The sequence below is a fragment of the Protomyctophum parallelum genome (assembly GCF_964188405.1).
Source record: "Protomyctophum parallelum genome assembly, chromosome: 14".
Taxonomy (NCBI): domain Eukaryota; kingdom Metazoa; phylum Chordata; class Actinopteri; order Myctophiformes; family Myctophidae; genus Protomyctophum; species Protomyctophum parallelum.
In genome coordinates, this window is record NC_139709.1 from 34,212,820 (window position 1) to 34,234,918 (window position 22,099).

Below are 22,099 nucleotides of genomic sequence, written 5' to 3' on the forward strand. Positions count from 1 at the left end.
ATAGGTCACCATAGTTAACCTCTGGTAGGCCTACTCCATATGAAGCTATCCGACATATCTAATCTAACCAACATATCTACTGTATAAGTCTGACGTCATAAACTCCATATTTGGGCTTTGTTATCTAGACTATTATGATTGTGATTATAGATATGTCATGATTCTCAAAGTGGGGTCCAGGGACCCCCAGGGGTCCTTATAAGTCGGGGGGTACCAGGGGGTCCCCAGCAAGATAAGTTAATAAGCATCACACAAGCAACCACTTTATCCATTTACACGTTGACTAGTCATAAGTAGCAGATCTACACACTCACAGTGCATGACTTGACACACCACCTTTTCAGATGGGGGTCCTCGGCCAAATACATACATCCATTTGGGGGTCCTTGACAGCGTCTGCTAAATGCCTAAATTGTAAATTGTAAATTGTATGTTAATTAATATACTCCATATACGGATATAGCTGACTCATCATGATATCTAGCCAAACATAAAGGCTGTCCAATGTCACCCCTTGATGTTTGAGATGCATTGCAGTACCACCCTCCTTGCCTATATCTATCTCCCAGGTGTGACTTCTCAAGGCTATTCACATTCCACCTTCAAGTGAGGCAGGTGCTTGACTCGGAAAACCAGTCCCCATTAGTATGTTATCACATTTTCTCCCACTTCTGCAGTGACTTCTGTTTCTGTTGCAAATGCATCCAAATGATCTGAGAAGAATGTCTAACGTTGGTTTGATTTTTCTTCCATTTGCTGGAAAGCATACTCCGCGCCAGATGAGGGCGTTCTAGACACAGTTGCTGAGGAAATAATATAGACCAGAGCAGCAGAAGAAATTTGTAGTTTAAAGATGGCGCTACCCGGCACTTTACTCGTGCGCCTAAGAGCACTGTGCAACCTTGGGAAAAACTGTAATAGTCTTAGAGGATGTAAAATCACATCAAATGTGTCTGACGTTCGGTGGTATAAGACAGGGGCTCAAACATCTCCGGAGCTTGGGACGTCGGACTCGTCGGAGACAGGAATACAACGGGGTGAGTGAAACATGTCTGACTGCGCAACTTAACACTGTCTTCAAGGGCGCACATCGCATAGCCCCTCTCGGAACCCTTCGTAAAGTGGTTCCGAGAGGGGCTACACATCGTGCAAAAATATACGATTAGGCTATTTGGATTTTTATTACAACCTAATGTATTGGATCTTACATTAATACATACAGTAAGCCAATGGAATGGAAGGATAGCCTCGGAGAGCACATGCAGACATGCATTTTCCTTTCAAAACCCCCAAGGACTACTGCTGTATCGAGTAGACAGACCTCTAGCCCTGGTCCAGTGCGTTGGCGAGTGCTCGCACTGGACCAGATCCCCTACCCTCGGTTACCTTTTCTGTATTTTCGACAGCGAAAGGGGCTAGCTCGGGTCCATTAAGCGCTATAGCTAGTAGTAGACTAGCCCCGCGAGTCAATGGTAGTGAAGTTTCTGACATTTTTAAGACTTGGTTCGGCACGATAGAATGAGCTGACCCAGGGGGTTCCGAGAGGGGCTAGTAGTATACCTAGTACGCACTTAAATTTGAGGCCTTTCTTTTGTATACTATTTAAAAAAAAATAGGACAAATGCTGCTTTTTGTCCCAAAATGACGCCAAAAGATTGCTGCTATTCTTTACTAGAAGCTTCATAGTATACCCTGTACATAATTTATAACATGTTTGTAACGATGCAATGTGACATAGCTCTGTTTATACACAATGCTGTACCCCCCCCCCCCCCCAACTGTATACTTTCCCCATTTCCAACTGCTATATTATATATTGACACTTGCTTTGGCAATGTAAACGTGTGTTTTCTAATGGCAATAAAGCTCCATAATTGAATTGATAATGATCATGAAACCATTTTTTCCGGTCTAGACCTGCTGAAGCAGTTCCCTGAGCCCAAGAACCTGTTACATAATGCCATCTCCCATTCGGTGGGAGTTGGCGAGCTGTCCCAGCTGGTCCAGTACAGCTGCACAGACCACGGGGATGTCAAGGTCAGAGGAGGTCACACGGTCCTGAACACAATCATTTTCTAGTTTTTAATGGGTCCATTTTCTATCAATAATTTAGCTGGGGACCCCCTGGAACACTCCCAAGGACCCCATGGGTGTCCCACTTTGAGAACCACTGACGTCGTTGACCTAGGCAAATTGTTCAAAAAGATTGCATCATTGACGACCTGAGCTCATCGCCAGGTTCTAATGCTTAACGATAATAATTTATTTCAGATAGGCTACCAAAAAACAGGCATGCCTTAACCACCTATTTTAGGCATGTTGAAGCAAACGGTTTTTCTTCTTCAAAATGGTCAAAAATTAACAAATAGTGCTAAAATGGCAACCTTATAGGCTTGAGCTTGTTGCGTTGTGAGCTTGCAGGTGGGCTATTTGTCGTAGAACTGTGTGTGTATATGTTCAGTCTTTGTTATTGACTATTCTATGTCAAGTAATACTTGCTCTTGTCCCCGTTTCTAGAGAGCCACCGTCACAGTCCTGTGGCCTAGCAGGATGGAGATGGAGGGCTTTGCCTCTAAGAAAGTCGACGCCGAACGCTTTGCGGCCGCTGCTGTCTGTCTCAAGCTGAAAGTAAGTAGCGGTCTGTGTGTGCATAACGTGGACTTTTAGATGAACCATATTGCAATATTTTCCCTTTTTTACTTTCTTTAACTGACCGTTGTTGTGTATATTTGTACATTTTTAAATGTTCTGATTAATTGAAAATGGAGGACCCTGATGTTTTAGTGCTTTTTCTGGTTTCATCCTCGTAGCGGTTTTTGTATTGACCTGTACTTTAGTTGAAATGTATACCACTTCTACATGCTGTGAATAAACATATTCCAATCAAATCAATCAATCAGCCTGCTTTATGGACATGAAGCTTATTTGGTGTAGGGATGCACCGATCCGATACTCGTATCGGAGATCGGCGCCGATCCAGCCTAAAATTCTAGATCGGGTATCGGTGGCAAATGGGCCGATCCATTATCCGATCCGATCCGATAATTATGTGTAATTACAGTATGAAAACAACTCTACCTCCTCTGTGACACAGCAGTGTAGTATTGACAGTATAACATGTGGAATGCAGCCAGGCTAGCCTGCTCACACATTAACCTGGTCTAATTGTTGCACAGTTATTTAATAAATAATTCAGTGCATTTATATCTGTGTTTGTTACATTTTGTTTTACAAAGTTGGGAAAGTAATGTTTAAGTCAAGCCTTGATGTTGCCTTACACAAAATAATGATTCCAGACTCCACACAGTGAGGCATACAGCTTAATAGGTTATTACGTTTCTTTGTGGGGGGTATCAGATCGGTACTCTGTATCGGCAGATACTGGACCCCCATGTATCGAAATCGGTATCGAATGCCAAAAAGCCGGATCGGTGCATCCCTAATTTGGTGTCACTTCTCACTTCCCGCGAAGGAGCTTGGTGTGATTGGTCCAGACAATCAGCTGGTGAAGAGAGCCCCTGGAGAGAGAGCACCACCTCAGTCTGCGTTTTTCCATGACGCCGAGGAGGACGGCCCCTGGATTGAGTCCGAGGGTCATCCTACCACTACAGAGGAGAGAAGCTGCTACACAGCAGAGAAGCTTGCCAGTGTCTCCCATGTCTCCCCTGTCTATAAAGCTCTGTCCCTGTTTCCAAGCCCGAAAACCCTCCTGGCCCATGTCGTCCAGGTGGCCACGTCATGCAACAGAACAACGGTCAGTAAGATAATAAAAAAATCTCTGTCTTCACAGTCTGTTCAAACACCTACATAAATAAATAAAACGCATCCCTTTGCCAAACGGGGGCCCACGCCACCCATCACTCTAAAGGTGCGTTCAGACTTGGATTTTAATATTCGCCTCGGTTCGTCCCGTTTGTGCCCGTTCGCGGCGCAACTTCTCGTCTTTGCGTTTGACTTTGTATGTAATCGCGCCGCTCTAAACATCCAAGTCTGAACGCACCTTTAGGCCGACTCGTACTTGTGTGCCGAAAGCAGCCCCGACCTGCAAGCTCACAGCGGGTTGCGGATGTGACTCGTTGTATGTCGCTGTTATTCTCAGCGCATGACGCCATTGTGTGTGTGCGACTGAGCACGAATTAGGCTGTGGCCTGTTAAAAGCTTAAAATGCTGTACCCATCATCTCTACAGGAGCTAATTCAGTACAGAACAATTGGAGGGAAGATGAAGAAATGTGAACTAACCCTGCATTGGCCAGAGAAGATGAGCTTCACAGCCACGGCTCGCAAAAGAATTGATGTGGAGAGGGCCGTTGCAGCTCTTGCCTGTATGAAACTGAAGGTGAGGACTTAATGCTAAAATGTAGAATCCTTGTAAATGTATATGTTTTAATACCATCATGTCAGAATGTCTCTATATATTTTAACCCATTTAGACCTGTGGACGCATATGTATGTGTCACCATGGCACCACTGATTTCTTTTTTAAAGAAAACTGTCAGGATTCAGAAGACATTTTGTATAATCTGGTCTCGGGTCTTAATAATGTTTTAATCCCCTTGTCCTGTCCAGGAGCTGGAGCTGATCGGCGAGAACAACAAACCCCTGACTCAGGCCAAGTACAACCAGGAGTTGGTCAGGGAGGCGGCAGAGAGGGAACGACTGCCCATCCCCCTGGAGATCCCAGCGCACCTGGAGGAGAGCGTGAGAGAGTACCTCGCACAGGTGAGTTCCCCACTTTTAGACGAGTGATGTGCATTTTGCAGACGGAATAATGTGGAGCTTCTCGGTGAGCTTCTGCCACGGACGGTAAATACACGTGCCGCCTTGTCTTTGCGGGGTGGCTACAGCTTACAGCTCAGTCCATAGTAGCCTCGGGAAACCCAGACGTCTTTATTTCCAGGGAGGAAAAACAAAAAAGTCTGGGGCCGAGTCCACTTAAATTCGGCATACAGTAGCGCAAACGTCGCTCACTCTCTGCTGATTTCTGATCGTCTGCACCTTTGTTAAATTGATGCACACACGTACACAGTACACACACACACACACTCCTCTCTCTCTGTCGCTCTAATTAATTAGTCTCAAGTCCAGCCGCTGTGCCTAGTTTCTCCTGCCTATGCCGTAAAAAGCATAGTTGAGTTCCAGTCTAAATCCATAGGGACTGGGGCTTAGGCACTGGAGGGTTGTCGAATATTCAAGTCCAGCGTGCTCAGCACCGTGAAGACAGTTAGAACTTATAAGGGGAACACCATTTTACCACTGCATTGTTTTTGCGGACTGCGTGCCCCATGTTATTAATGTATATATTTTTGGTGTATGTACTATCACAAACTTTGTCCTAACACAAACATTAAACCACCATTGACAATGAATGGACAATTTTGAGTGTTCGTGTAAACACAAACATTGCGTAACGCAACTTTTTAGGAAGGTGAAGACACTAATTGTGATTGGCCGGAATGAGATGATGTATGAGGATGTACGATGACAAGCTCGCCCCTCACTCCACATCTTATAGACCGATTCCGTACCGGTTTCATGGTTGCAGCCTACGTATTTCCTGTAGGCGGACTCGACATAGCTGCGGGAGTAAAACCCTCACCAGGCGCACCTCTTCCACTACAGTGAACGGCAGAGTGACTGATGTTAGTTTGCCTCAAACTTTACTCCTTTACCTGCTTTTTTACTAACACTAACATTACAAAGATGCCCAGAACATCGAGATGAACCTGTGTAGTTTATGGCTGCTCCAACAGTAGTGGCAACATAAAAAAAAAAAAAAAACGGAATGTCTAATATCCACCTCGGTGGCGGAGACCAGAGCCATTGAGTAATGGTTGAGACAAAGCAGTGAAGGGTCCTGAAAGATACGTAATTTCAGTCTTACCCAATACCCAATCTTTCTGTTTTATGAACACAAGGCTGCTGTATTTTATACCTCATACTAAGCATTTAAAGTATGAGGTATAAAGTACAGCAGCCTTGTGTTAATAAACAGAAAGATTTGGTATTGCGTTATGTATCTTTCACTGCTTTGTCTCAACCATTACTCAATGGCTCTGGTCTCCGCCACAGCGGTGGATATTAGACATTCCGTTTTTTTTTTTTTTTTATGTTGCCACTACTGTTGGAGCAGCCATAAACTACACAGGTTCATCTCGATGTTCTGGGCATCTTTGTAATGTTAGTGTTAGTAAAAAAGCAGGTAAAGGAGTAAAGTTTGAGGCAAACTAACATCAGTCACTCTGCCGTTCACTGTAGTGGAAGAGGTGCGCCTGGTGAGGGTTTTACTCCCGCAGCTATGTCGAGTCCGCCTACAGGAAATACGTAGGCTGCGACCATGAAACCGGTACGGAATCGGTCTATACACTAGAAAGATAAATAAAATCACACCTATTGTGAAGTGAGGGGCGCTCTTGTCATCGTATATCATCATGACGTAAAATAGACACTATGCCTATTTGCTCAGACACTATGACGTAAAAGTCTCCATTCATTGTCAATGGGAATTTATTGTTTGTGTAGGACCAAAATAGACACTAAGGCCCTCATTTATCAACCGTGCGTACGCCAAAATATGGGCGCACGCCGAAATTACCGACATTTTCGGCATTTAACATTTCCGGCAAAGCTTGAAATTGAACTTGAGTAGGACAAATAGTCACGTCTACTCTTCAGCTGGCGTACGCTGTTTTTCTGTTTTACACAAGCGGAGCAGCCTTGTCTGAACTGCTGAGAGGCTGTCACAGGCATCTAAACATATGTATTCACTCCTAAAATGTTTATATAAAAGGTATGTATAATGTATATGGGCTACATGTAAAAAATAAATAAATAAAAATGTTAAGGAATACATGTGTCATATGAAATTAGTAGGAGATAAAATCGTGCAATTAAAAACAATGTTGCAAGAGATGCTTAAGCCATTTAAACAGTGTTTTGCATGAGCGCATACATGCGAGGATTTGGGCTGTCTGTGCTGAAATATTTCCATGACGGGACGTTGGAGAGTATAGGGCAGCAGTCCCAACGTGGTATAGCCTACTGTAGCCTAATCTACAGCATGAAGGCCGATGTCTTTCTTACGGTATGTGCAATATAATAAACCTGACGCGTCGCTCAATGCCAAATGTACCGTGCCAGGCTCCCAGCGCAAGTGGGAACTGCATCGGAGATATATAGGTGTATTACCCAGCCAAGCAACCACCAGCCACATGAGGCTATATACGGTTTTTGCTGCACATTCATATAATGACAGTTGACAGCCCGGCCGGCGGCCACTGCAGTGACTAACGTCTGCGAGGCAATCTAAATAGACTGTCGAACGTCGGACGGACCACTGCGATAGAGAGAGACAGACAGACAGACACACTGGACAGGAGGAGCACCTGCAAAACAGCAGCGTGTGTGTGCCTATTTGTTATTTAATTATGGTTCACAGGTTCAGGTTTTCGTTCACTAATATATCTTGTTGTATATTAAATTAAAAATACTTTAATGATTTAATATACAACTAACAACACACAGTGAAAAATTGCGATATGTGTGCGGGGGGGTGAGGCGGGCAGCAAGGGAAACGAAGCGAGAGGAGAAACAGACAGCTTTATTTAATGTGTCATGTAGGTGCGTGCGTGCGTGGACATGACAGCAAGGCAAGCGAGGTGAGAGGGAACAGACAGGGTAGGCCTACAACTTTATTTAATTCATGCAGGTGTTCGTTGTTTATTTATTTAACAACACACCAGTTAGTTGGGCTTGCAAGTTGCGTGTGCGTGCAGCTTGTGTGCGTCTGTGTGTGTGTGTGTGTGTGTGTATGAGAGAGGGGGGTGAGGCGGGCAGAAAGGCACGGTAACCATGGTTTCCAGATCGTATAGCAGTGGTTCAGGTCGCAAAAACGAGGGCGAGGCTTGATTTCTTAGGGCGTGCCAGATCAAATTCAGCCGTGACATTTATTAACGTGAGAACGAAATTAAGGAAGGATCAGCTGTTTGCGATCACTTTATAAATGCCGTGGAGACGTGGGTGTACTACGAAACCTGCACTCGAATTTGTGGCAGATTTTACACTCGATTGATAAATGAGGGCCTATAGGCCTATTCATAGTCTGGATTTTCGGTGGTGAGGAGACCACCGCTCCAGTGGTGAGCTGACCACCGGAGCTGAAATAACGTTGAGCGGTGGTGAGTAAAAACGGAGAGAAGGGCTGGAGCGGTGGCGGTGTTTTGCTCTTCACCGCGGCTCGTGACGTCATGTTGTAGTTCGGTGGTCACCCCACCACCGAAGATCCAGACTATGTATGAGCCTTAAGCCAATTTGCTCAGGCACTATGATGTAACATTCTCCATTCATTGTCAATGGGAATTGTTTGTGTAGGATGGAAATCTACACTAATAGCTGAATATAGGAGGGAGACCTAGAGGCTAGGGCCCTCAAATATAGTGTCTAGTACAGGATAGGGCATTCACTTCTAGTCATTTTTACTAGTTGACTAGTTTACTAGTCGACTAGTTGTTTAACTACCTATTTTTCTTTTTGGAAATAAATATTTGTACATTTAAAAACTGAGTACATTGGTGACTATAACCTATAGGCCTACAAAACCCTATAGTCTATAGTTCTTATCATCTAGTAGACCAAAGCAAGGTTGCAGGGTTTCCCTATCGCAATATTTCACAAATCACATATTGGGACATGGTCTGAAATAATTTTTCATCCCAGTCTTGGGATTTGTTTTTGCAAACCCCTACGTGCTCCCGGACGTCTGTATTTCACTCCTAAATGTTTGTGAGAGATATCATTTACCCATGGTGATTTAATCAATTGAATCGTCTTTAATCCACAGTATCCCGTGGAGGAAGAAATCCAGAGAGCGCGGGAGGATAAAGAGGACAGCGAGCAGCAGAGCTTAAACCGAGAGGAGGAGCAGGACCGCTGGGAAGAGGAGACGGACTCTGTGACGGACGCCATCACGGGCCGGCCGTACCGGCCGCTCTCCGCCCAGCAGGCCATCCAGCTGAGCGCGGAGCTGCTGCAGCAGTGGGAGCGGGCCAACCCCGCGCTCGGCGTGGTGGCGCTTCCCGCCGACGCCCACCGCCAGCGGGTGGTGTCGGCGGTGGACTCCTCCAGGGTGGTGGTGATCGCCGGGGAGACGGGCTGCGGCAAGACCACCCGGATCCCTCGCTTCCTGCTGGAGGAGCGCGTGCGGGAAGGCCACGGGGCAGAGTGCAACATCCTGGTCACGCAGCCGCGGCGCATCAGCGCCGTGTCGGTGGCCCAGCGCGTGGCCCAGGAGATGGGCCCGGCTCTGAGGCGCTCGGTGGGGTATCAGGTAGGGCGTTCACTTCATTCATTTTTGCTAGTTGACTAGTGTACTAGTCGACTAGTTGTTTAACTACCTATTATGTAAAAAAATAAACTGTACCTTGGAGTGGTGCAACCACTCCAAGGAACAGCTTTGTCCTAACCTAACCTATGTGACTATGTCCCAATGTTTAGAGTACCAATAGGGGGTGCTGTTGCACCACTCGCTTCAGACTGGTCAATTTTCTTTTCTTATCAACTAGTCAAAGAGTACCAGCAATGTCGACTAGTGGATTTACTAGTCGACTAGTTGAATAGTCGACTAGTTGCTTAATGGTTAGTATCAGGTAATGCTTAAAGACTGGACTGTATGTGGTGGAAACTTACCTAAGTGCATTTACTTAACCCATTCTGGACGGGAACCCCTTTTTGAGTTTTAAGTTGTTACAGTATACTTTAGCTGTTGGAAGAATAGCAGATCTACAAGCTACGAGCTTTGTAGATCTGCTATTTTTGAAAAATAGTGAAAATGTGGCCCAAATGTTTGAACCATAGACTGTAAAAAATATGGACAAAGCGTTCTCCGGGTCTAACATGAACGTAAAATGAAGCCTGAAATCGCTTCATTGTAAATCGCCATCTTTCTAGATCCGTTTGGTACCAGCTGGCCATTGGCTGGCTCCGTTTTGGACCAGCTGGCCATTGGCTGGCCCAGACAACGAGGCGGGACTTCCCCCCCTTCTTCTCCGTTGGTTTTTATTTTGACTCGAGTGGGAGGGGAATCCCGATCATAGACTGTAACGGTAGCCACGCCCCTCAGAACATACGCGATGTTTTTTTTTCTTTATGGTCATTTTTTTAATTAATGGGACCATACTTTTCCAAAAAGAATATTATGACATTAGAAATGAGACTTTAAACTAGTGACTGGAAGAAGAAAGTATTCATGACCATGTTTATTAAGGTAATACAGTCTAGGTGAAGTTGGGCCAAAATACATGGGCCTCTATGGAGCTATGGGGCTTTTTGGGTCCAGTCCAGCGCCACAACAGGCCATTATTATGAACTACCGATTTCAAATGAGGCTTCACGAAATATCTGGCTGACTGCCCCCCTGGTTTGAACATATTAAAGAGCGAACATTTTTAACTCAAATCTTTGCTTCTGGGGGGGGTCACTGGAACAACATATTTTCAGGGTCGGTGGCCAAATCCATATATTTTTGGGGGTCCTTGACATGAAAATGTTTTGAGAACGACTGACACAGAAACATGAGGGTTTTTCAAGAAAATCGTCATGATTTCGAAGACATTTTTGTAGAATCGAGCTCGGGACAGTCTAAACAGGTTTTAAACCAAAAATGGTCATTCGTGTGCTTTTTCTTTTCCCTATAGGTGAGGCTGGACAGCCGTCCTCCGGAGCACAGCGGCGGAGCCCTCCTCTTCCTCACGGTGGGCGTGCTGCTGAGGAAGATGCAGGGGAACGCGTGGCTGCGTGGCGTCAGCCACGTGGTGGTGGACGAGGTGCACGAGCGCGACGTCAACACGGACCTGCTGCTGGCGCTGCTGCGCTCGGCCCTGGACGAGAACCCGGCGCTCCGCGTGGTGCTGATGAGCGCCACGGGGGACAACCAGAGGCTGGCCGAGTACTTTGGCGGCTGCCCCGTGGTCTGGGTGCCCGGGTTCATGCACCCGGTCCAGGACCGGTACCTGGAGGACATTCTGACGGAGATGGGCCGCCCACCTTCGCCCCCCAAGAGGCTGCCGGACCGGGACAGACTGGTGAGACCTTTTTTTTTTCCAATAGCTAAAGCATAACATAAATGCTTAACCCATTCTGACCTGAGATCAGATTCATACGAGGTTTCCACTGGACACACACTGGTCTGGTTAACCCATTCTGACCTGAGATCAGATTCTAAAAATGTCAGTCTTTCTTCGATTCTTAAAAAATAGCAGATCTACAAGCTCATAGCGCGCCACTCGGTGGCGCGCTATGAGCTTGTAGATCTGCTATTTTTCAATAGCTAAAGCATAACATGATGCTAACACCAAAATTGGTTCCCGTTCAGAATGGGTTAAAACGCCAAAAGGGGTTCCAGGTTAAACCCTCTTTAAAAAATGGCACAAATAGTCTCTCTATTTCTGCTATTTTTGAAAAAATAAGAAATAAACTTTTATAAATCCTTTATTAGCTCCTATAATGACACGCAAAAATAGGGACACCAGTCCCTATTTTTTGCTCTTCTTTGATCTGTATCGTGTCTTACTTTTGTGTATCTTGTTCAGGAGGGAAAGGAAGACGTAGCGCCAGATATCGACCTAGTGGCTGATGTAATCGACCACATCGACAGACACGGGGAGCCAGGTAACCAACCTCTTTACCAATAATGTGTTATATGAATTATATTTGTGTAACCCGTGGTTTGTCATGCCTCAGGTGTTATTATTATATTAACTATATTTGTGTAACCCCTGGTTTGTGGTGCCTCAGGTGTTATCATTATATTAACTATATTTGTGTAACCCCTGGTTTGTGGTGCCTCAGGTGCGGTGTTATGTTTCCTTCCCGGGTGGCAGGACATCAAGGCCGTTCAAGCGAAGCTCGCGGGGAAGTCCTCCTCCAGGTCCAAACTGATCCTTCCACGTAAGAGAAATGAACGCGGTCCACTTCAGGGCTGTTCTTTGTGGTTTGCATGCACTCATAGAATAAGTTCTCAGTCGCCACGACAACTGATTTCAGTCATTTGGATTCCGTAGAACAGTGGTTTCCAAAGTGGGTGTCAAGGGTCCTTGAGGGAGTTCCAGGTGGTCCCCCAGCTAAATGATAGTTTGGAACCAAATGGACCCTTTGGTTCCATTTGTACACTCACGAGTTAAATTAACATTGATTTTACAATATAAATTGGGGTGGTCCCAGAGATAGAAATGCCATTTTTAATGGGGTGTCTGTCCGTAGACTAATGGATGTCAAACTGTGGGGGGGTCCTTGAAATTAAACGGGTTGAGAATCACTGCTAGAGCCATACAAATCTTCTCTTATGGGGGTCCCTGGCACATCTTTTCAAATGGAGGTCTGCGGGGCTAATGAGTGTTAGTCTGGGGGTCCTTGACATGAAAACGTTTTGGGAAACACTGCCATAGAAGTCAGCATGTCGTCTATGGAAGTGTGTCCTGCACCAAAAATAGGCTATCTACAAGCTTACAACACGTCGCAGCGCGACGTGTTGTAAGCTTGTATATGGCCTATTTGTGTGTGTGTGTGTGTGTGTGTGTGTGTGGTGGCTCGATCCTTTCGCGCTTGTTTCACAAATGACATTATTAGGACATGGCCCTATAGCAACATTTATCAGTCGTGAGATTTTTATTTAGCTTTTATCCATGATATTTTATCGTCTCGTCTCCCCCCAAACCCCATCTCCCCAGTGCATTCCAGCATGCCGGTGTCGGACCAGCAGGTGGTTTTCCAGCGCCCCCCAGTGGGCCAGAGGAAGATTGTCCTGGCCACCAACATAGCTGAGACCTCCATCACCATAGATGACATCGTTCATGTCGTTGATGCTGGGACTCAGAAAGAGCAACATTATGACCGACGCACTAAGGTCAGTGCACAGCTACTCACTCCATTTAAAAACCCATGTAGACCTGAGACCAGAATCTACAAAATGTCTTCTAAAATCATGACGGGTTTTCTTGAAAGACCTGATGTTTCTATATCAGTGGTCTCAAACTATTTCATGAGGGCACCCAAACATTATATGAAACTGGATATAGGAGGGGCCAGTGCTCCTTAAAAATGCATTGATTATGGATAGACTGGTTATGAACCCATTTAGACCTGAGGACTGTTCTACAAATGACTTCTACAAAAAACCCTATGTTCCTGTGTCAGTTGTTCTCAAACTATTTCATGTCAAGGACCCCAAGAATTATATGAAATATGTAGTTCCAGGGACCTCCCCAGAAGCTAAGATTTGAGTTAAAAACTAAAGAATATATATTCAAAGATTTGAGCCACATTTTCACGATTTTTCAGAAATAGCAGATCTACAAGCTCGTAGCGTGACACTGATTGACGTGCTATGAGTTTGTAGATCTGCTATCTTTCAACAGCTAAAGCATAACATAATGCTTAAAACACCAAGGGGTTCCCGTCCAGAATGGGTTAAGCTATGGGGTCGGGGATATGGAATTCATGCAATTCAAGGCAATGTCCCCAAATGTTTACAAAACCCAATTATCCGTGATCGTTGCTGTCACATGAAAGATCTCATTACTTGACCGTCTTCTAGATCAAACGGACATGGTGTACGAGAATCCAGGTTTGATTTCCGACCTTTGTCTTGTCTCTCTTCTCTCGCTCTGCCATTGCTTTACACTGACCTATCTGAAGTAAGCATAACGATGCAAAAAATATACTGTAATATCTAAGCTTGTGTTCTTAGTACCAGTGTTCTTTTCGTCGACTAAAACTAAGACGAAAAAGGTTCGTCGACTACCTTTTTCCACGGACAAGAACTAAGCTATGATGACTAAAACTAAGCTAAATATATTGACAATTTCGACAACAAATAAAAACTAAAATGGACAAGATAGTGGACAAGATATCCAGTATAGGTCATTTTACACTTGGTTGCATGCTGAAAATAACCAAATCTATCATTACGACGGCATCAAGGCTCGCCACAATACATTTTAGTCTACTAAATCATCTGTAGATTTTAGTCGACTAAAATCTTATGACATTTAGTCGACTAAAACTAGACCAACACTAACACATTCCAGGTGACTAAAATGTGACTAAAACTAAGTGAAAAGCATTCAAGAGACTATGACTAAAACCAAAATCAAAACAACACTGGTTCTTACTTCATTTCTTTCCAACAGGTTTCCTGTCTGGACACGGTGTGGGTTTCCCGCTCCAATGTCACGCAGCGGCGCGGGAGGGCGGGGCGCTGCCAACCGGGACACGCCTACCACCTGTTTCCACGGCAACGGCTGGAAACCATGGCAACGTTTCCCATCCCCGAGATTCTGCGCACCCCTTTGGAGAGCGTCGTAATGCAGGCCAAAATCCACAGTCCCAATTGCAAGGTAAGGAAATATAATCACATCAGGCCTTTGGCCCCATGATCCCAAATGCAGTGGAAATTAACCCATTTTTTGACCTGGGAACGATTCTACAAAATGTCTTCTAAATCCTGACAGTTTTCTGAAAGTTTCATGTCAAGGAGCCCTAGAATTATATGTAATTGGCCACCGACCCCCATCTGAAAATATGTTGTTCCAGTCACATCCCAGAAGAAAATATTTTAGTTTAAAAATGTTGGCTTTGAATAACGTGTTCCTTCCACGTGCTACGTCCAACCAGGGAAACTCCCCCCTGTCAAGTGTAAAGGAGCAACTTGGACACTCAGGCATGAGTTCAAGTCCGTTGCTCTCCCCTTGTCCCCCATATATGGGGACTAGGTTGGTGGAGGGTGTGTAGAGCCCAGGATCACATTAGATGATTGACACAGGGGTAAAAAATGGGTTACAAAATCGTGGGATAAAAAAATATATAAAAAAAATGTTGGCTTTGAAAGATATATATTCAAAGATTTGCGCCACATTTTCACGATTTTTCAATAATAGCAGATCTACAAGCTCGTAGATTTGCTATTTTTCAATGGCTAAAGTATAACATAATGCTTAAAACACCAAAAGGGGTTCCTGCCCAGAATGGGGTAAATCAAGTTTTGAGCGATGCCTGACTGATATGCCTTTTTTGTGTGGTTAGGCTGTTGACTTCTTATCCCAAGTTTTGGACAGTCCAGAGCAAGTCGCTACAAGGAACGCTGTCCGCAATCTACAAGACATCGGTGAGCAACGCAGTGCTGTTTCCTATTCTCTCCTTGTTTTTATGCGTGCATAGCCTAATGTGTGGTAAAGTTTCATATAGTCTCTGTCGGGCAGAACCACTCCATGTTTAACGTTGCAATTTCTTTCATAAATAAATGTCCCATTTTGTACTTTGTACAAATAAAAAACTAGTCTTAGGTTTCATTTACCGGTAGTCTCCATTTGGTTTTCATCGGTGGGAAAATAGGTAGTCGACGGAACATTTTTCGTCGTAGTTTTAGTCGACAACATGGGGACTGATACAGGCCTACCATTTATTTTCTTTCCCCCCACCTCAGGCGTTCTAGACAAGACGGAGTCTCTGACCCCCTTAGGAGAGCGCGTGGCCTGCATCTCCTGTGACCCTCAGCTGGGCAAAGTGTTGGTCCTGGCCGCCATGTTCCGTTGCGTCCTGCCCCTGCTGTCTGTCGCTGCCTGTCTGACCAGAGACCCCTTCTACAACAGCATGATGAACAGAGCACGTGTCAATAAGGTCGGTCACACACACACACACACACACACACACACACACACACGCAAGCGTCCATTCTAATTGAACGTCTTAAACACTATCCTCGGAAACCCAGACGTTTTTTATTTCCAGGGAGAGGAGAAAAAAACCAGTCGGGCCGAGTTCAATGTACTGTATGCCACTTCAATTCAGCATACAGTAGCGCAAACGTCGCTCACTTTCAGCTGATTTCTGATCGTCTGCACCTTTGTTAAATTGGCGTACACACTCCTCTCTCTCTCTGTCGCTCTAATTAATTTGTCTCATGTCATGCAGCTTGTCATTATACCGTAGTTGAAAATCTTCCACAATTATAGGACCACGTCAACACTTTTCAACATGTTCATATAATTGATCCTCACTAATGTTCATGATAAAATAACACAATTCTTTCTCTACTCAGTCTGTGTCTCATAGGAGGGCAGTGCAGAAACCCGTCCACCAGTGGCATCATTGTTGGGCAGACTTTCTTTTGGTTTTATACAAGATTTAAAAAAGAATCTTCCATTTTCGCATTGCAACTTTTTAGGAATAGAAAGCCTGCAGTTTTAATTCCTCCTATGAGAGACAGGCACAGACAGTAGAATTTGTTTTTGCTATTTTATCATGATTATATGAAGATAGGTTGAAACGCGGTGAAGTGGTCCTTTAAAAACAAATAAAATGTATTTAATTTCAAATGCATTTAATTTACTTACAGTATTTTTATTAACTTAAATACAAACACATTGGACATTAATAAAAATCATCTATCAGTACGATATTAACCTGCGGGCCGCCCATTCTGGACGGGAACCCCTTTGGTGTTTTAAGCATTATGTTATACATTAGCTATTAAAAATATCTACGAGCTTGTAGATCTGCTATTTTTGAAAGATCATGAAAATGTGTTGCAAATTTTGAATATATATTTGGAACAGAGATGGGGGGTCTGAGGCCAAATACATATAATTCTAGGCGTCCTTGACATGAAATTGTTTGAGAACCACTGACATGGAAACATAGGAGTTTTTCAGAAAACTGTCATGATTTAGAATTAGAAGACATTTTGTAGAATCGATCTCAGTCGAAATGGGTTAAGTGAAGGTGGGGGTGGGGCTGCCAGTATGCCCATGTATGTTCTAGTGCAGGGCTGGGCAACTTTGATGATGGCGAGGGCCAGTATATTTCCACACTCACTCCAGAGGGGCCACATTAGCAAGAAATAGCCGATCTACAAGCTCAAAACGCGTCGCACTGCGACGCGTTTTGAGCTTGTGGATCAGCAATTTTTTGCTATATTTGAATTGGAATCCTGAAAAGTTACCTTTTTTATTGAATTTCAAATGCATTTAGTTATAGTTATACCGGTAGTTAACTTTATAAACTGTTAACATAACTACATTGGACACAAAAAGAAAATAACATTTTAATATAGTCATTAAGTACTAGTCATTTAACACTAGTCATGAAGTAATTAAAGCGCGTTTGGAATTGTAACAGCTGAAATCAATCAGTATTCTGATATTAACATGCGGGCCGCATTAAGTGAAGGTGGGGGCTGCATGTGGCCCCCGGGCAGCCAGTTGCCCACCCCTGTTCTAGTGGATCACAGTCTCTGCTTCTCCTGTGGTTTTCAGTCCAAAGTGGCCCTGAGTGGCTCCAGCTTCAGTGACTACCTGGTGTTCAGCAGAGCTGTGCTGGGCTGGAGGAGGATTCAGCAGTCTGGCGACAGACACGACAGACAGGACTACATGGACCAGCACAACTTGTCTGGAGCCAGCCTACGGTTCATTAACGGTGAGGGCCCCAGTGTTGTTTTCCTCGACTAAAACCAAGACGAAAAATGGTCGTCGACTACCTTTTTTCACTGATGAAAACGTAATAATACTCTAAACGTCATTAACATATTTATTTATTTTGCAAAGAGGGTGGAAGTGTTCCTTTTTTTTAAAGCATGAGCTGTACTACTCCCCTCACTGGGATCCACAATGTTGGAAAAAAGTGGCTATCGCTCCGGTTTAATCTCTATCCTTTTAATACTCTAAACGTCATTAACATATCTTTATTTTTTTGCAAAGAGGGTGGAAGTGTCCCTTTTTTAAAGCATGAGCTGTACTACTCCCCTCACTGGGATCCACAATGTTTGCAAAAAGTAATTCATGTTGTTTTTTTGTTGTTCCAGGTTTAATTTCTCAGTTCAGTGAGAACCTTAATGAGGCCCGGCTAGTGTCTCGTTCCAGCGACTGCCAGCAGACCTCTGCTCTCTGCAACCAGTACAGCAGGCAGGAAGAGCTGCTCAAAGCTGTGCTGCTGGCTGGTCTCTTCCCCAAACTCATTAAGGTACGCACTACACCTGCGGTTCCCAAAGTGGGAGAGTGTACAAATGGAACCAAATGGACCCTTATGTACACCATTTGTACACTCGATACAAAGTCAAACGATACGATTTCCATTTTTTTAATAAAATCTTTCTAGTATAATCATAGTACATGATGATTATGTTTTGGGGCGTGAAAAATCACGGCACTCCCATCTTTAACGTTGGGCACCGTAACTATTATTAGTTAACTAAAGCGATGTTTACTGGTCCTTAAGTTTAGGCAGTGTTTATTGGGGGTTAATTAGGGAGAAGGCAGTGTTTAACCTATTTTGGGAGGGAACCCCTTTTGGTGTTGATGTTATGCTTTACCTTTTGAAAAATAGCAGATCTACAAGCTCATAGCGCGCCACCGAGTGGCGCGCTACGAGCTTGTAGGTCTGCTATTTTTGAAAAATCGAAGAACGACTGACATAGAAACATAGCTTTTTCAGGATGTAGAAGACATTTTTAGAATCTGATCTCAGGTCAGAATGGGTTAAGCGTGGCTATAAGGTTAAGCAGAGTTTAATTGTGGTTCAGATTAGTTTTATTTTCATTATACGTAAAGTTACAATTATTTATCTAATTGTATCATAACGACATGCATCACAAAATGTAATTCACAGAGTAGAGGTGCATTGAATTTCACCACGCTGTAGTCGGGCTATACATGCCGACAAATACTGGCATTGCACATTACACTACTGTATATCACGCAATAACTGATACACTTTGTATTGCCGTTTCAGGTGAAGAAGGGCATGGTGACCAAAGGGCGCTTTCGACCCGACGGTGTCGGCTACCGCATACACAGTGGACCAGTTCTACTTCACGGCTCCTCAGTCAACAGGTGTGTGTGTGTGTGTGTACGTGTGTGTGTGTGTGTGTGTGTGTGTGTGTATACGTGTGAGTGAAAATTAACATGTGCAATGTTTGTACATTACTGTTGGTGTTTGTAATGTGCACGTTCTCCACATTGAAGTGCTCTTTTTCTCTCCTGTGAATGTACAAAGTGCCTCTGTTGGCCTGCGTTTGAACATTCTGCGTTTTAACAAACTCATGACGTTGGCCCAGGGTTGGGTTGCACTTAGAGATGCTCCCATCAGGTTTTTTAGGACCGACACCGATCACCCATTGTTTTTCTCATGATCGGCCGATACCCAAACTGATCTTGTGAAATGTTGCGAATTTTAATGTTTCCAAAATGATTATATGTCAAAACCCACGTCAAAACTGTTCCTGTGTGTGTGTGTGTGTGTGGGGAGGAAGGGGAGAATGTTTAGGCCTGTCACAAAAATGCTAAATGATATTATACTATAATATCTGATTGACATTTATACCACTTAAATGGTGTAAAAGATCAGTTTCTCCAGATAGGGTAAATGCCGATTACCGATCAGAGTGAATATCGGCCGATCACTGATTTATCGGAGCATCTCTAGTTGCACTTTAACAAATGACATAACGATGCTTCCATGTGGTGGCGGCGCAGGGGGAAGACGCTGCCCAGTCGATGGCTGACGTTCTACGGCGCGGTCAAATCCGACGATCAGGTTTGGATCAGAGACTCGTCTGCCGTTAATCCCCTGGCCTTGTTGCTGTTCACAGACTGTGACGTCACGGAGAAGGGTAGGGTACTATCTCTTTATTGAGTCCCTTTCTGTCTCGGCTTCACCCAGCTGATGGCTGCTCAGGTGGCGGGGGGGGGGGGGGGGGGGCTGTTAGGGGTTACAGTACTGTGTCTTGCATGTATTGGGGTGGGCTGCTGGGGGATAATTTATGTCCCATGATGTATATACTGCAGGCTATCTTAATTGACCCATTAGAACGGGGAGAGCATCTGTGTAATGTTTAAGTGGTGCAACCACTCCTACAACCAGCAATGTCTGTGTACACCTACAGTATGTATGTGGTCATGAGCACCAGTATATGACTATAGGGTACCAGTAGGGGGCGCCAGAAACAGAGAGGGATAGTGTTGCAATGTTGCCTGCTAATGAGAGAGAGAGGTGGGGGGGAGAGCTGCACCACTCAGTTCACACGGGTGTGATTTATTTTGTTTAGTTTTTTGCAGTGGCTATACAAAAATCGCAGATATACCTGTACATCACATCTGCTATTTTTTTTTTAACATTGTAGAAAGATCAGACCTGTCTGAAGTGAGTGGTGCAACAGCGCCCCCTGTTGGTACCCTAAACATACGGACAGACTGACAGTCATAGGGACGGACGGACATTGCTGGTTGTACGAGTGGTTGCACCACTCCAAACATCTTTAGAACAACTTGTAGAATTTGGCCTCAGGTCTTTTAATGGGTTATGTTAACCCATAGCGCGCCACCGAGTGGAGCGCTACGAGCTTGTAGGTCTGCTATTTTTTTGAAAAATCGAACAAGGACTGACATAGAAACATAGCTTTTTCAGAAAACTGTCATTTTCAAACAGACATTTTTAGAATCTGATCTCAGGTCAGAATGGGTTAAAATATCTTTTCTACTCTCTCTCTCTCTCTGCCTTAATCCCCTCCTCCAGTGAAAGGAGAGCGTGTCCACGTGTCTCTTAACGGCTGTGCCATGGTGCACTTGGAGCTGTCGCTGCAGACCTGGGATCTGCTGTGGGACCTCCGCACGTCCATCCAGACCATGCTGCACCGGAACCTCAGCGACCCCGAGGCCATCCGGCCGCACGCCGCGCAGGACGGAAAGCTCATCTCGCTACTGGTGGAGCTGCTCAACGACTCGGACTACTCCGTCGACCCGCGCGCCGAGGCAACGCGCGGCGGCAACAGCGACAGTGAGGTGGACTGATGAGGCCGCGTTCAAGGAGAATTGGATTGATTGATTAATTACTAGAGTTGTTCCGAGTTACTCAGGGCCGATACCACCCCTCAAGTACTCGTACTCAGAACCGACCCCGATACTTTGACCCGAGTACCAAAACATCAAATTGACACTATAGTGGCTGAACAAATGCAACGGGAGCAAGTCTGACCCAACACTGCAGCAAATCTACAAAGCATAAATGACAACTGACAAGTGTAGATCAGAGATCCATCTGCATCTATGAGGAAAAAGGGTGTAAAATAAGTCGTTGCGCAAAAAAAATGAAGTACTCGTATCAGTATCTGAGAGTACTAAAAATTAAGTACTTGTACTCTTACTCTATCAGGACAACTGTATTGATTACTTTATTGAAAATGCATTCAAAAGAATAGAGTCACAAGAAAGCCGTTCTAGGCTTGTTTCCGTTGTGGTCCTCTTGGGGGAAAGGGGATGGGGAGCAACAATACAAAACAGACAACAACTAAATACCTTTTGTATTTTGCCCTGCCCCCCCCTTTCTTTTGGGAAAGGGGGGCCAGGAGACAAGAACCTTGAAAGGTGGTTTTGAAACGGACCAAAACCATGAATGGAAGGGTTGTGCGTGCGTGCGTGTGTGCACGCACTTGTACAGTAAAGTACAGCAGAGTTGTACATGGTTTGTCACTGAAAATAGCAAATCTGCGACACCCAGCAGCACAGCTAGTATAAAATATGGAGATGCAGCTCCGGAGTACTGAAGAATCAAGCTAAAGGTATTTAATATATATTTATATAATAATGGTTATTTTCTCCAAACGGTGCAGCGAATGATATATTATTTGGCAGACAATTTTGAGGCTGAGCCTTCATATTCATCTTCAGTGTGAAGAATGGTGAGAATTCTGAGAGCTTATATGTACAGTTTCTGTTTAATCAAAACTGTTGACGTGTGTACAGTTGACTGTTTTTTTTTTTTTTTTGCTCCTTTAAATGTACACAATATGAAGTTCATTTTCATGACTTATGGACTCTCTGGGTATTTGCTTTTGAAAAGCATGTCAAGTTTTACTAGATAATGAATATCTAGTGAGGTCAGTGAGATGAACAACGTTTGGCTGTGAGGACTAAAATATGAGGTGAAATAGTTATGCATAAACTATTTAGTGATACAACAATAATACTAACGCATCAAAAGAAAGTTCCACACGGTGTGAAACACAAACTGATGACAATAAATGTATGCATAAATGCTGTATCTTATCTCTTGTCTGT

General features: G+C 44.4%; 1 protein-coding gene across 1 annotated transcript; it reads left to right on the forward strand.

Moving 5' to 3' along the window:
- Positions 1-847: 847 nt before the first annotated feature.
- dhx30 (DEAH (Asp-Glu-Ala-His) box helicase 30) lies at positions 848-22,075 on the forward strand. Its single transcript, XM_083782019.1, has 19 exons — positions 848-1,037; positions 1,916-2,037; positions 2,518-2,628; positions 3,473-3,754; positions 4,189-4,338; positions 4,569-4,721; positions 8,839-9,324; positions 10,691-11,077; positions 11,585-11,663; positions 11,844-11,942; positions 12,722-12,897; positions 14,183-14,389; positions 15,075-15,156; positions 15,475-15,668; positions 17,306-17,465; positions 17,851-18,008; positions 18,777-18,877; positions 19,520-19,656; positions 20,559-22,075. Exons 1-19 carry the CDS (start codon positions 854-856, stop codon positions 20,831-20,833), a joined length of 3,543 nt encoding a protein of 1,180 aa, XP_083638145.1. The 5' UTR covers positions 848-853; the 3' UTR covers positions 20,834-22,075.
- Positions 22,076-22,099: the final 24 nt, after the last annotated feature.